At 29.5% G+C, this 15,464-nt stretch overlaps 3 protein-coding genes across 3 annotated transcripts; 1 reads left to right on the forward strand and 2 right to left on the reverse strand.

Moving 5' to 3' along the window:
* Positions 1-2,779: 2,779 nt before the first annotated feature.
* LOC125214805 (profilin-like) lies at positions 2,780-4,508 on the reverse strand. Its single transcript, XM_048115968.1, has 3 exons — positions 4,386-4,508; positions 3,628-3,765; positions 2,780-2,914 (listed from the first exon to the last, which is right to left on the reverse strand). The coding sequence occupies exons 1-3, from the start codon at positions 4,506-4,508 to the stop codon at positions 2,780-2,782; spliced, it is 396 nt and encodes a 131-aa protein (XP_047971925.1).
* Positions 4,509-8,601: 4,093 nt separating this feature from the next.
* On the forward strand, positions 8,602-10,330 carry LOC125214682 (profilin-2-like). The gene is made up of 3 exons (XM_048115804.1): positions 8,602-8,671; positions 9,577-9,714; positions 10,099-10,330. Exons 1-3 carry the CDS (start codon positions 8,603-8,605, stop codon positions 10,228-10,230), a joined length of 339 nt encoding a protein of 112 aa, XP_047971761.1. The 5' UTR covers position 8,602; the 3' UTR covers positions 10,231-10,330.
* Positions 10,331-14,019: 3,689 nt separating this feature from the next.
* On the reverse strand, positions 14,020-15,286 carry LOC125214807 (profilin-like). Its single transcript, XM_048115971.1, has 3 exons — positions 15,041-15,286; positions 14,501-14,638; positions 14,020-14,160 (listed from the first exon to the last, which is right to left on the reverse strand). The coding sequence occupies exons 1-3, from the start codon at positions 15,284-15,286 to the stop codon at positions 14,020-14,022; spliced, it is 525 nt and encodes a 174-aa protein (XP_047971928.1).
* Between the last annotated feature and the right edge of the window lie 178 nt (positions 15,287-15,464).

A 15,464-nucleotide genomic window follows, 5' to 3' on the forward strand; every position in this document is an offset into this window, starting at 1 on the left:
AAAAACAATATAGAACTCTTACTAGATTATTTCATAGATCAAATTATGTAAATTAGTTCGTTGATCAAATTATAGATTTTTGAAAGAACATTTTTTTATGCTCCGCGAACTTTGTCAACTATCATTTTAGGTTTTTTTTAGGTCTGTCAACTACAAGTTAATATCAATCGAAATACTTTTTCACTATTCCCAAGTTTTTGGAATTGGAAATACCATCAACTTTGTCAAAAAATTGGTATTTATTGCAACCTTTAAAGGTTTTAAAAAATCTGGTATTTATTGCAACCTTTGAACAAAAGGAATGTATTCGTATCAAAAAGTTAAGTATAAGTAAAACTCAAAACACTTGCAGTCCATTGGATCTTGTGATTTAAAGGTCAGATTAATGCCACGTGTCATCTAATAATGTAGCTCAGATAATAATTTAGCATTTTAGTCTAATAATGTAAATTTTTAGTCTAATAGTAATATAAATATTTAGTCTAATAATGTACATTTCCAGTGTAATAATATACCTCGACTAATAATATAGATTTTTAGTATAATAATGTAGCTTATCACAACCATCCAATCTAAGGATCCAAAGACTGTGATTTGTGCTGTGTTTTACATTAAGATACCGCAAGGACCCTAACACACCCTGGAACAAAATCATGATCTTTAGGTTTTATGCGAGTTTCCCAACGTGAGTATTTCTGGCCATGGTAGAAATCTATGTGACACTATAGATGTGACATGGATTTAAATGTGGCATACACTTGGAACAAAAAATTTACAAGTTTCACAAACATTTAACCAAGCACTTTGTTTACATCCCTCAAATAAAAAAAATTTCAATTCTCGTTTCACAGCAACCAAGCTACAAAATATTGTGTAACTATTGTGTAACTTATTTGATCCTTAATTCACTTATTTTACAAAATTATACTCCTAAGACTTTTTTAAAAAAAAATATTGTGTAACTATTTTGATCCTTAATTCACTATGTTTAATGGTTACTTTGTTAAGTTTGGAGTCAATACATCATTCTCTCATCGCATAAGACTAATAACTATACATCCTCTACGAGTACTATTTTGGACCAAAACGACATACTACATCGTTTTGGTCCAACAAATGTCCGGTGTGAACATAGATAATTCGATGTGCCCGATTCAATTTTGGTGGAAATAGACAAGCCGGGTCAGGTTTGAAAATTTGCAGTACCCTTTAGGCAAATGATTTTATATACTAAGTTTAAAAATTGCAATAAATACAAAATTTTGTTCAAAATTCCATAATATTTTGACCAATACCCCTAATCTAATCAGGGTAACAATTTTTTATTTTTTTTTTATATACACATGTGTTAGAGTTAACTGCGATATTTTGACTGAAAATATCAATAATATAAAAGAATTGAAATGCTTAAGCACCTTTTTTCCTGCTCTTATTACAGATCCTTGTTCTTCTTGTACGTATATGAATATGCTTAGTGCCACAAATTTGTAGGCCTGTATGAGCAAGTTTTTCTGGTTCTTTTCTTCAATTTTAAACTAAATTTAATTCCATAAATAAATAAAAAATCGTTGCATGATTCAATTTTAAACTGAATATATTTTGATCAATAAATAAAAAATCGTTGCGTGATTCAACTTTGAACTAGATTTAATTCCATAAATCAAACAAACAATCAATGCATAATTCCACACCTTCCAAAGTAATTCAAAAATCAAGTCATAATATTATCATAGTATGACACAATAAAATAGGGATATTGATCCTTAAAATTTCCCATAAACTTTAAATTTACTTTTAAGAGTGAACTAAATAAACAGTACTTGATCTTTCACTTTCGCACATAAATGGTACCTGATTTTTATTTTCATCCCAACCTGACCTGATCTGTCTATTTCAGGTGAAATTAAAATCAACGTGGCATGCCGCATTATCTATGTGGGCATGTCTGACTTTTCACTGATCCAAGTCATCAATTTAAAATATACTTTTTAAAACTTTTAATTTTATAATTTTCATTTTAATAGATAACTTTCTCTCTTTGCTCCTGACCCCTCTTCACTGGGACCCATAGGAGTAGCTAGCTCATGAGGACATGGGGCAAATTGCCCTCCGGCCTCCAATTATATATTTCAATCACATTAATTGTTCCTCTCAAATACATAAATTAATTTTTTCACTATATTTTAATTTTGTCCCTCCTCCAATAAAATGTTGGCTACGCCTCATACCGACGCTAGCTCAGTTGCTAAACAACTCCTCTATTTCAATAAACAAAAAAACACCAATTTTCTGACAACAATTAGTCCAAAACTAACCGAAATTTTGATTTATTTACTAAATGTTCTGTTTTAGGAATTTTTTCCAAGCACTAGAGTGCATTCCTAGAACTCATGAACAAAAAATATAAAGGTCGTATCGTGTCGAAGTCTCTATTTTTATTTTGAGGTTCAAAACACTAAAAAATCCAAGTCATATAAATTACCACCGTTTTAAAAGATTGTGATATCTAAGAACGATTTTAAAATTCAGGACAAATAGCATAATATATATGTTCAGAGTTAATCTTTTCAGAGACTAACATCCCAATATAAAAAATGAGTAATAATTTGCTATCGAAAAAAAAGACACTTCAATAAAATAAACTAAAATGTAGTAGTATCGATTACTTTGGTTAAGTTTCTTCCTCGTACATACAGTAATATAGTACTCTTTAAATTTATCATTGTTTGTCACACGCCAATAAAACAAAGAGCATTTATTTTGAGCATTTATTTTGAAATTAGTAGTTTTGTTCAATGATATAAAAGGCGACATTCTTAACTATTCTATTGCACTGTTCCAGCGTCATCGGCTCGTCGTATATCCCGACCAGCAATGTTTGATTCGTCTTCTTCACCACGATTCCGCCGGTGCCCTAAGAAATAGAATAATACTTTGGAGAAACTAAAACTTCAAGAAAATCATATTACAAAAAATAAAAATTGATCGGAATGTTTTTTTTTGTTTTTTGTTTTTTTTTAACAACTGTGCGGTGGAGGGTTCGTGGGTCCCTCATCCCTCCATATCATCAATGGTCTCCTTACAAAAGTCATGCCCAAAAGTGACATGTACAACCATTCAAAGAGTAAGTCAATGTCCAATCCACACACATGGGACGGACACTAATCTACTCTCTACCTATGCAAACAAACGGGGTCAGTCAAACAAACCAAGACTAGACAATCATTTCCATCATCCGAACTGAAAATTCGGCATTCCCATTTGATCCATCCGAACCATTGCTTTAGTCCTTGCCGACGCCGTGTTGTGGTTAAAATCATAACGATGGAAACTTATACTCCATCTGTTGTTTTTAGTTGAGTCATTTTTCTATTTCGAAAAATTTCTTTATAGTTGAGTCATTTATTTAAGGTATGATTAACTCACTTCTTTTTTTCCTTCTTCATTCTCTCTCTCCTTTTTTTGTTACTTTATCTACTAACTTTATTGAACATAATTTTTTAACCTCCGTATAAAAAAGAAGTGTGTCAACTATGAAGGAGAGTATTACATGTATTTTATATCTATAAGAAATGCGATTATATTTGATGGAAAATTGCGGTAATATAAAAAAAATAGTTATATTACCTTTCCTCCGTTTATTACATCTTCTTGTTCTACTTGTATAACTTTATACTTAGTGCCACCAATGTATAGGTCTCTTCGAACAAGTTTTTCTGGTTTCTCGAACGCTTTCATGATTTCAACTATTTCTTTAACTTTAAACTGAATTAGTTAATTCCATAAATCAAACATAAGATCATGGCATGATTCAACTTTAAAATAAGTTTGATTCAATCAATCAAACAGACAATCTTTGCTTAATTTCACACCTTCCAAAGTAATTCAAATCAAGAAAATATGCCATTTAAATAACCTGAAAAATCATGAAATTTTGTAAAATTATAGTCTCTCAAAATTTTCAAATTTCGGCTGTAAAAATAGTGAATATTAATAACTTTCTCAGTATTTTAAATTGATGACATAGTTGAATTATTTGTTAAGTGTATTAAAAAAATGATAAAATTAACTGACAATTTCATCTCCTAGAATCTTCGAATGCAGCATTAGATACAATGCGCCAAATATAATCCATAGGAAAAAAAAAATTATCTTCCAACTACTTTTAAAATGTGAATTAGAACTTGATCAAAATTTATAATTATTTTTTTTTGACAATTTACCTTATAAAATAAAATAATACTAATATATGTAACTATACACGCCTCTTTCCAATAAAATATTAAATGCCAATCAATCCAACAATCCATTTGTTACGATTCTTCATTTTCAATCAACAGAAAACTAAGAAGATAAAATAGAATTAGAGAGATAAGATGACGAACCTTAGGGAAATTGGCGCTTTTAGCCCAAACGGCACCGTCGTGGCCTATGATAGCTGCTGAAGTCATTTTTCTATCATGGAATTCATTCATTAAGTAAACGTCTACATAGTCCTGCCATGTCATTTTCTGCTTCGAAAACAACCTAAATCAATGCAAAAAAATTAGACTTTTACTTAGATATTTTCAACAAGCTTGTTATTTTCCTTCGAATTTATTCAAATATTTGTATGGAGTATAAGAAACTCACGTGGAGTTTAAGGTAATTCATGTTCGCTAATGAAAGTGATCTAAAATATGTGTTCTGTAATACAATTGGGAAAAAAAAATGATTTTATAATTCAATTTTAAAAATTATTTATTTGACCATAATTTAATTCAAAAGTATGAATTTAATGACAATTATATTAATTTATTTCGTAAATCAAATAATAAAAAGTAAGTATGTTGTAGATCATATCATATCGACCAAATTATAAACTAAAAAAACCATATAGAACTCTTAATAGATTATTTCATAGGTTAAATTATGTAGATTAGTCCGTGGATCAAATTATAAATTTAGTAGTACATTTTTTAGTGGTAACATTTTTTATGGTCCGCAAACTTTGTCAAACTATATTTTAGGTTTGTGAATTTTAAAAATATCATTTGAGGTGTGTCAAACGAGTTAATATCAATTGAAGTATTTTTTTTAACTGCACCCAAGTTTTTTAAATTGGAATTACCTCAACTTTGTCAAAAAAATTGGTATTTATTGCAACCTTTAAAAGTTGTCAAAAATCTGGTATTTATTGTAACCTTTGAACAAAATCATGATCATTAGGTTTTATGCGAATTTCCCAGCGTCAACAAAAAATCTACAAGTCTCACAAACATTTAATTAAACACTTTGTTTGCATCCCTCAAATACAAATTTTTTTCAATTCTCGTTTTCACAGCAACCAAGCTACAAAACCCGAGTGGATGGCATCCATGGAGCTATATATCGAAAATCCTTTGGCATCTATTTCAACATAAACTTAAAATGTAATGATATAATACTATGTTATTCTCTCATTAAGGATTGATGGTTATTGATGGAGTCCTTCAATTCTGCCTTCACTTACTATCTCTTGCTAAAAAATTCTTCTAAATTTCCAAAAATATAAGTCTTTTTTTTTAATATTGTGTAACTATTTATGATCCTTAATTCACTTATCTTACTTCGCTATGTTTAACGGTTACTTTGTTATGTTTGAAGTCAATACATAACTCTCTCATCGCATATGACTAATATCTCTATGCATTCACTATCGGGGTATTTGGTTTGTAAGATTGTATTCCAAATTAAATTTGTAGTGTGTTCGGTTCAAAAAATTCAATCTCACAATTCAAATAATCATTGAATAATTAGCCATATATAACTAACACTACGTATGAGTATTATTTTGGACCAAAACGACGTACATGTATATAATTCAATGTGCCCGATTCAATTTTATAGACTAAAGTTTAAAAATTGCAATAAATACCAAATTTTGTTCAAAATTCTAGTACTTTGGGCAATACCCCTAATCTAATCAGGGTAACAAATTTTTGTTGTTGTTGTTGATTATATACACATGTATTAGAGTTAACTACGATATTTTGACTGAAAATATCAATAATATAAAAGAATTGAAATACTTAGAGTACCTTTTCTCCTCTTATTACAGATCCTTGTTCTTGTACGTATATGAATATGCTTCGTGCCACCAATGTAAGGCCTGTATAAGCAAGTTTTTCTGGTTCTTTTCTTCAATTTTAAACTAAATTTAATTCCATAAATTAATAAAAAAATTGTTGCATGATTCAATTTTAAACTGAATACATTTTGATAAACAAATAAGAAATCGTTGCGTGATTCAACTTTAAACTAGATTTAATTCCATAAATCAAACAAACAATCGATGCATATATCCACACCTTCCGAAGTAATTCAGAAATCAATTCATAATATTATCACATTATAACACATAAAATAGGGATATTGATCCTTAAAGTTTCCATAAAGTTTAAATTTAGTTTTAAATATCATCAACTTTACTAGTTGTACGAATCACCCAACCCGACCTGACCTGTCTATTTCAGGCGAAATTAACTAACATGACATGTCGTATTATCTATGTGGGCAAGTCATTAATTTAAAATTTATACTCCCTCCGTTCTATTAAATATGCAACATTTGCTTTTCGGCACGAGATTTTATATAGTGTTGTTTTGTGAGAAAGTAAAGTAAGAGAAAATAAAAAGTAGAGAGATTATTGTTTTCATTTTTGAAAAACGTTTTATTTTTAATGGAACAGACCAATAAGGAAAACGTTTCATTTCAAATGGAACAGAGGAAATATTTTTTAAAAATTTTAATGTTATAATTTTCATTTTAATAGATACTAACTTTCTCTCTTTGCTCCCAACCCCTCTTCACTGGGACCCATAGGAGTAGCTAGCTCATGAGGACATGGGGCAAATTGCCCTCCTCCCTCCAAATTATATATTTCAATCAAACTTATTGTCCCTCTCAAGTACATAAATTTTTTCTCAATATTATATTTTTGTCTCTCCTCCAATAAAATGTTGGCTACGCCCCATACCGACGCTAGCTCAGTTGCTTTTGTTCTTATAAAAACACAACAATATTACTAAAACTACATAAAGCTAGTCCGCCTGCATTCATTCGAATAGCGTTGAATTAAGCGAGTCGTTGGTTGAGTTCTACTCCCCATATTCTTCACTCGGATTCCATTTTTCGTCCTCATCTTATCTCATCTTCCGGTTTCGCACTTGACGTTGACTATTCATATTCACTACGACTGTAAGAGAGAAATTAAAGATGTTATTTTTTAAATGTGGAAAATGAAAAAATAAAATCAGACCATATAGCTCAAATATATCATACATTGTGTATTTTTTTTTAATATGTATTCTCCGCTAAAACTACAAGATTAGAAGTCATAAAAAATAGAGGGCATTTTTTATGGTCAGTGAAATTTGTCAAACTATGATCATTTTAGGTTCGTGAACTTTGAAAATATCATTTAATATCCGTCAACTACGAATTACTATTATAAATTGAAGTACTTTTTTACTATTTCTAAGTTTTTACGGAAGAAAATACCCTCGATGCTTTGAAGGGTATATATTTTTGTCCTAAACTTAGCACATGCTCATATCTTTTATAAATATATTTACTACTATATACTTTTTACTAAATTTCTAAATTTAATATGACCTTCAATATTATCTAATTTTGTGATAGGCAAGAAACGTTCATTCTTCAACTTTTTATAATTAAAGAATTTAAAATATTTTTGAGATATCGATACTCGTAAAAACTAATGTCACAGTCAATAGACACTAGTGATACTTGAATATTAATATATTGTTTTATTATTAAAAAACTATATTAAAAATTTTATTTAATTTTTAGTTACAATTAATAATTGATGGAATTTCCCTTAAGGCATTGAGGGTATTTTCGTCTGGAAAACTTGGGAATAGTAAAAAAGTACCGATTGATATTAACTTGTAGTTGACAGACTTCAAATGATATTTTCAAAGTTCACGGACCTAAAATATAGTTTGACAAAGTTCGCGTACCATAAAAAATGTTCCCTCTAAAAAATCTACGATGAAATTTATAATATGATCTAGGAAAGAATTTATATAATTTGATCTACGAACTAATCTACATAACTTAATCTATGAAATAAGAGTTCTATATATATAATTTGGTCGATATAATATGATCTACAAAATATTTACTTTTTATTATTTGATTTAATTTATATAATTGTCATTAAATTCATACTTTTGAAATAAGTTATGATCACTTAAATAATTTTTGAAATTTAAATATAAGTTCATATACTCCATATATTTTATTTATCCCAATTGTCTTACGTAACACATATTTCTAAGATCTGTTTGTTTTTCATAGAAAATAATATTTTAGAGATTATAATGTTATCGCAATATGATTATAGCGAACATGAATTATCTTAAATTCGGCGTGAGTTTCTTATATATACTCGCATGATATTTAAATAAATTCAAAGGAAAATCGCAAGCTTATTGAGAATTAGTAATATCTAAGTAAAAATCCAAATTTTTTGTGTTGATTTAGGTTGTTTACGAAGCAGGAAATGACGTGGCAGAGATATATAGACGAATTAATGATTGAATCGGATGGGAAAAAAATGGCTTCAGCAGGTATCATCGGCCACGAAGGTGTCCTTTGGGCTCACAGCGCCAATTTCCCAATTAAGGTTCGTCATTTTATCTCTCTAATTCTGTTTCATCTTCTCAGTTTTCTGTTGATACTTGATAGGAAATGAAAAATCATAAGAAATGGATTTGTTTGAATAATTGGCATTAAAGGTTTTATTGTAAAGAGGTCTATATAGTACTAGTATTATTTTATTATATAAGGTAAATTGGTAAAAAAATTATAAATTTTGATCAAATTCTAATTCACAATTTAAAAATAATTGGAAGATACATTTTTAAAGAATTTTCCTATGAATTTAATTTGTCTCGAATTGTATCCAATGGTACATGCAAAGATTCTAAGAGGATGTAATTGTCAGTTAATTTTATCATTTGTTCTCAATACAGTTAACAAATACTTCCTCCGTCCCAATATATATGAAACGTTTGTTTTTCGGCACAGGATTTTATGTAGTGTTGTTTTGTGAGTTAAAGAAGAGAGAGCAAAGTAAGAGAGAGAGAAAAGTAGTGATATAGTTATTTATATTTTAAGAAACATTTCATTTTTAATGGGACAACCCAAAAAAGAAAATGTTTTATTTCTAGTGGGACAGAAGGAGTACTATTTCAACTGCATCATCAATTTTGAAACACATGCACTCCAATCCCCGAATTAATAACATATAGTATAGTATTACATATAGGATACCGTATTTTTTTTGTTATGGGAACACTGAGAAAGTTATTAAAATTCACTATCTTTACGGCTGAAATTTGAAAATCCTAGGATAGACTATAATTTTAATAAATTTCCTAATTTTTCAGGTTATTTAAATGGCATATTTTCTTGATTTGAATTACTTTGGAAGGTGTGAAATTATACGATGATTGTCTGTTTGATTTATTGAATTAAATTTATTTTAAAGTTGAAGGTCTTTTGTTTGATTTATGGAATTAAATTCAGTTTAAATCTAAAGAAATAGTTGAAATCATGGAAGCATTTGAGTCACCAAGAAAACTTGTTCGAAAAGGCCTACACATTGGTGGCACCAAGTATGAAGTTACAAACGTGGAAGAAGAACATGTAATAAACGGTAATAAGGTAATACTATTATTATCGCAATTTTCCATCAAATACAATCGCATCTCTCATTCCTTCATAGTTGAGACACTTCTTTTTTGCACAGAAGTTAATAAAGGCTTATTCAATAAAGTTAGATAAAGTAACAAAAAAAAAAGGTAGAGAGAATGAGAGAGAAAGAAAAAGTGAGTTAATCATTCCTTATATAGAAATGACTTGACTATAAAGAAACTTCCGAAAATAGAAAATTGACTCAACAAAAAAGGAATGGATGGAGTTTAATTTTCCATCGTTATGATTTAGCCATATTGTCCATTCGGCATTCCGATCAATTTTTATTTTTGTAATAGGAGCATGGTTTTCTTTTAAGTTTTGTTTTCTCCAAAGTATCTTTCTATTTGTTAGGGCACCGGTGGAATCGTGGTGAAGAAGACGAGTATGACACTGCTGGTCGGGATATACAACGAGCCGATGACGCCAACGTGCAATGCGAGAGTTAAGAGGGTCGCCTCTCTCCTCAATGAACAAGGCTACTAATTTCTAAAAAACGCTCATTTTTCAACAAACTACATTATTTCTCTTTGTTTTATTGGTGTGTGACAAACAATGATAAATTTATGGAGTATATTATTGTATTTTCGAGGAAGAAACTTAACCACAGTGATCGATACTATACATTTTAGTTTATTTTATTGAAGTGTCTTATTTTTCGATAGCAAATTATTACTCATTTTTTATATTGGGATGTTAGTCTCTGAAATGATTAACTTTGAACATATAAATTATGCTATTTGTCATGAATTTTAAAATCGTTCTTAAATATACAATCTTTTAAAAACGGTGGTAATTTCCGTGGCAGGTCAATTTCTATAAAAAAAAATGACGCGTCTTATTTAATCTTGGCAATACATTTCCAACGATATGACTTGGATTTTTAATTTTTTAGTGTTTTGAACCTCAAAATAAAAATAGAGACTTTAACACAATACGACCTTTATATTTTTGTTCATGAGTTCTAGAAATGCACTCTAGTGCTTGGAAAAATTTACAATTCTCACCAACATTTAATCAAAAACTTTGTTTGCAACCCTCAGATACAAATATTTTCAATTCTCGTTTTCACAGCAACCAATTAAGCTACAAAACCAGAGTGGCTGGCATCTATTTCAACATAAACTTAAAATGTAATGATATGGAATACTGTGTTATTCTCTCATTAAGGATTGATGCCTTTTTTTTTTTTTAATAGAACTATAAATCGTTCTTTCATTAAGGATTGATGATTCTACATTCACTTACTATCTCTTGCTAAAAGATTTCTTCTATATTTACAAAAATCAAGTCTTCTTTTTTTTAAATATTGTGTAACTTCTTTGATCGTTAATTCAATTATCCTACATAGCTATGTTTAATGGTTACTTTGTTTTGTTTTGAGTCAATACATCACTCTGTCATCACAAAAGATGTATTGATACTACTAATATAGTAATATGCATTCTTTACGAGTGTGGAGTATTTTGGACCAAAACTATGTAGTTTTGGTCCAACAAATGTCCGGTGTGCACGTAGATAATTCGATGTGCCCATCAGATTCAATTTTTATGAAAATAAACAAGTCGGGTCAGGTTTGGAAATTCGCACAACCCTTTAAGTTAATGATTTTATAGACTAAGTTTAAAAATTGCAATAAATACCAAATTTTGTTCAAAATTCTAGTACTCCATATTTTGGCCAATACCCCTAATCTAATCAGGGTAACAAATTTTTATTTTTTGTGTGTGTTGATTATATATACATGCATGTATTTTATATCTATAAGTTAACTATGATATTTTGACTTAAAATAGCAATAATATTAAAGAATTGAAATACTTAAGAGTACCATTTTTCCTCTTATTACAGATCCTTGTTCTTCTTGTATATGAATATGCTTAGTGCGAGCAAGTTTTCTTGGTTCTTTTATTCAATTTTAAACTGAATTTAATTCCATAAATAAATAAAAAACTTTGCATGATTCAATTTTAAACTGTATATTTTCATTAAAAAGAAAATCGTTGCGTGATTCAACTTTAAACTAAATTTAATTCCATAAGTCAAACAAAAATCGATGCACAATTCCATTATTATAGCCACGTTTTCAGTCCTTTTCATTTATAAATCTAATATTCACCATACGTTCCTTCTTTTGTTATTTCATTTTATATCCGATGGCGAATATTATACTGGCAAAGTCCAGAGATATGTGGTGAATAGTTTCATTATTATAAAAGGTAGGTAATCAAGGAAAGATTCAATCCTAAGCTGAATGAAGACGACAGACGGTTACCTGCTGCGCCGAGGACTACTGCGCCGCTTATGAGGGTGTAAATCTGGAAATATCCGAAACCAACCCTAATACGAATGAAGACAACGGTGACCAATTCCCAATTCATCTCCGCGTTTGAAGTGGAGACAATTACTTCCCCGACAGCGACCACGACGAAGAAGAGCAGCTTGAATTCGATGAAAATTACTTCACTAGGCAAACGCGTTGAAGAATTGGTCACCGTTGTCTTCTTTCATTTTAGGGTTTGTTTCGGATATTGCCAGATTCACACCCTGCGCAGTAGTCCTCGGCTCAGCAGGTATCGATCGTCGTCGTCTTCATTGGGCTTTAATGCTCCATGGAGTAGTTTTGTAATCGAGAGAGATAGACTAGGGGTTCATATTTGTGTATTTTCATTGTATTGTATCATATGGGGGCATGTTAGGGTGCCACCACCTCTTAAAATAACATCATACCACCATTCCTAGCCAATCATTTACACACGTGGATGAATAATAAGCTGCCACGTGGTAAAAAAAAAAAAACTTAAAAAAGACGGCCAACAATATGTTGTACACTATACAGCAACTTTTCTTGGACAGCAATATTCAACACGCTAGACAGCAATCTATAGCGTATTGAATATTGCTGGGTAGCGCTTATAATATTGTTGTATAAGTGGCGTTACAGTGTCACTTTAAGAGAGGTTGTCATTTTAACGCAAACCGTATCATATGTTTATAGCCTCTTATTTATACTCGGAAAGCTTATAAAACTATTTTCATTTACAATATCAATCTAATTTTAAAAAATTCCTTTCCTTTTTTTGCTGTGATTTGTTTCTCAAATTTAACAGATTCTTTGACTAAAAAATCGCTGCCAATATTACAATGATTAACAAATCATAAATTTTACTAGCTTGAATATCTTTATTATTAATTTAGAGAAAAAACGGAGATGATAATGTATTTAATAGGTTAATTAAGATAAATTAATTATATATAGGCGATATTATCACATATACATAATTAATTTACCGAAATATCAAAATATTGGTCTTATTATATCGAAATAATACCGAAAATATCGAATTTTTTGTATGCCGTGATTTTTCGGTACAGTATGATACCTTACTGAAATATTTCGGGAAGGTAACAGTATGAATTTACATATACCACGGTACACCGCTGCATACCGAAATTTAATATATGGCGTAAATTAAGGTATACACCGTCAAATATAAATATAAATATAATTATATAAAAAATATATTTTGTATTTTTAAAATTATAAAATCTATTGTGAAATATAAATATAATTATGAATAAAATATATTTTAATATAAATAATATTCTCAAAACTCAAAGATATTAACTCTTCGAATTATTGACTTGAAATACTGCAGTAGTTCTCTGGAGAAAAAATATCAGAGGAACGGGAGAGCCTTGGATATGATGACTATCAACTTGAATTAAATCCTTCAGAGGTGAGAGAGATGAAAAACATATGAATTAAATCTTTAAGAACAACAACACCTAATAAGTTTTTGTAAAAACCTAATCTTGAATTAATGTTGTTCTTAAACAAGCGATATGACACGATGAATGATTTTGCATTTATACATCAATATAGATTATATAGTACATATAGGTTTTGTGATATTGTCATATAGACTAATAATTTTGAATCAACAAAAAGAGATAAAAGGGAAAAAACTAGCATAACAAATTATCAACTTAACTGACCAAGAACTTAACACAATCGCATTATCAAAATAATATTCAAATTACTTGTAACACACCATTCAAATATATTCGAATCACAACCCTTTTCAAATATATATATATATAATAATGTCGAAGCAATAAATCAAAGATCAGCATAACAAATTACCAACTTAACTGACGAAAAAACTTGACATGTTCGCATCATCAAATAATATTCATTTACTTGTAACACACTATTAAAACTAAAAAAAATAATGTAGTACTATGTTGAAATGATAGTTATTATAGTATAACTTAGAGGCCTTGAAGGTTGAGTATATTTGCGGCATTCTGAACCACCTCATTGCAGTATTCAAGCGGCAACCGCTGGTCGTGTATCCCGACCACCAACGTCGTATTCGTCTTCCACACCACGATTCCGGTTCGTCCGTCGTCCTAACGATTAGAAAATCAATTTAGAGAAAATTAAACTTAATCAAATTGTACTATAAAAATAAAAATTGATCAGAATGTTGAATGGACAACATGGCTAAATTGTAACGATGATGTTTACTGTTAGATTTATTTTCAATTTTCTAGTTTTCGTTTTATTTCTTTTTGAGTTTTAGGATTTTTTTAAACTTAAATAGCGGATGCCTTTGTTTTTTATTTTTTTTTCAAGGAATTAGAGTTTCTTTAGTAACATCCCAATTGTTTTTTACACGTTTGGGTCATATCAACTTTGTGTTCATCTATTTTGATTGAAATAGCGATAATATAAAAATAATAATATTACCTCTATTCCTTTTATTACATTTCCATCTTCTTGTGTAACATTATACTTAGTGCCACCAAGGCTTAGGCCTCCTCTTTGAGCAAGTTTTCCTGGTTCCGCAAACGCTTGTTTGATTTTATCTATTTCTTGAACTTTAAGCTGAATTTAATTCCAAAAATCTCAAAAAACAGTTGCATAATTCAACTTTAAACTGAATTTAATTCTATAAATCAAACATTGCACAATGCCACACCTTCCAAAGTAATTCAAATCAAGATATAATATGAATTCAGATCTCTATAAAATTCTCCTAGTCAGATCAATTCAGAATTCATTTTTTTTTCATAGTTACTCATTAACTAATTAGTAATTTATTTATATTATTTTTCTAACATTAGTAAAAAAAATTCATATTTTGTGTACATGATTTTTTTTTGTTTCTTTTATATTTTCTATAATCATTTCGACATAATTTATATTTGCCCATTCTCAAATGATTCTCTATTTATCCAGTTTTTCGCCAATTCACCTGATAAAATAATATAGTACTCCAATATAGACCTCTTTCCATAAAACCTTAATTCCCACAAAAGCAAAATGTCTTTCAATCCAATTGTCATAATTTTCATTTACTATCAACAGAACACTAAAAGCATGTTTGGCAGAGTAGATAACCATAGACAAATCGGCACTTTTAGCAAGAACGGCGCGGTCGTGGCTGATGATTGCTGCTGAAGCCAGTCCAACACCGTCGTAATTAAACATCAAGTAATTGTGCAGATAATCCTGCCATTCCTGCGCATTCATTTTTCTCAATTAGCTTGTGATTTTCCTTCAGGTTTATTTCAATATTTATATGCGATTTTAGGAACAGCTGCTGGTGCCTGTTCATATGTAAAATCTAGTAAGAATCATATTTTTGAAATATTACAATCTCTAAAAATATTGTTTTTGTAACAAACAAAGAGACATTACAAATATTCCC

The sequence above is a fragment of the Salvia hispanica genome, chromosome 3 (assembly GCF_023119035.1).
Source record: "Salvia hispanica cultivar TCC Black 2014 chromosome 3, UniMelb_Shisp_WGS_1.0, whole genome shotgun sequence".
Lineage (NCBI taxonomy): Eukaryota > Viridiplantae > Streptophyta > Magnoliopsida > Lamiales > Lamiaceae > Salvia > Salvia hispanica.

What these genes read in the sequence shown, in the direction of transcription:
- LOC125214805 (XM_048115968.1), bottom strand. Translation starts at nt 4,508, where the DNA reads ATGACATGGCAGGACTATGTAGACGTTTACTTAATGAATGAATTCCAT. An exon ending in AAAGCGCCAATTTCCCTAAG is followed by an intron (nt 3,766 to 4,385) that starts GTTCGTCATCTT and finishes TAACTAATTCAG; the next exon opens with TTTAAAGTTAAAGAAATAGT. An exon ending in ATGTAATAAACGGAGGAAAG is followed by an intron (nt 2,915 to 3,627) that starts GTAATATAACTA and finishes TCTATTTCTTAG; the next exon opens with GGCACCGGCGGAATCGTGGT.
- LOC125214682 (XM_048115804.1), top strand. Translation starts at nt 8,603, where the DNA reads ATGGCTTCAGCAGGTATCATCGGCCACGAAGGTGTCCTTTGGGCTCAC. An exon ending in GCGCCAATTTCCCAATTAAG is followed by an intron (nt 8,672 to 9,576) that starts GTTCGTCATTTT and finishes AATTAAATTCAG; the next exon opens with TTTAAATCTAAAGAAATAGT. An exon ending in ATGTAATAAACGGTAATAAG is followed by an intron (nt 9,715 to 10,098) that starts GTAATACTATTA and finishes TCTATTTGTTAG; the next exon opens with GGCACCGGTGGAATCGTGGT.
- LOC125214807 (XM_048115971.1), bottom strand. Translation starts at nt 15,286, where the DNA reads ATGAATGCGCAGGAATGGCAGGATTATCTGCACAATTACTTGATGTTT. An exon ending in TTAAGGTTTTATGGAAAGAG is followed by an intron (nt 14,639 to 15,040) that starts GTCTATATTGGA and finishes AATTAAATTCAG; the next exon opens with CTTAAAGTTCAAGAAATAGA. An exon ending in ATGTAATAAAAGGAATAGAG is followed by an intron (nt 14,161 to 14,500) that starts GTAATATTATTA and finishes TCTAATCGTTAG; the next exon opens with GACGACGGACGAACCGGAAT.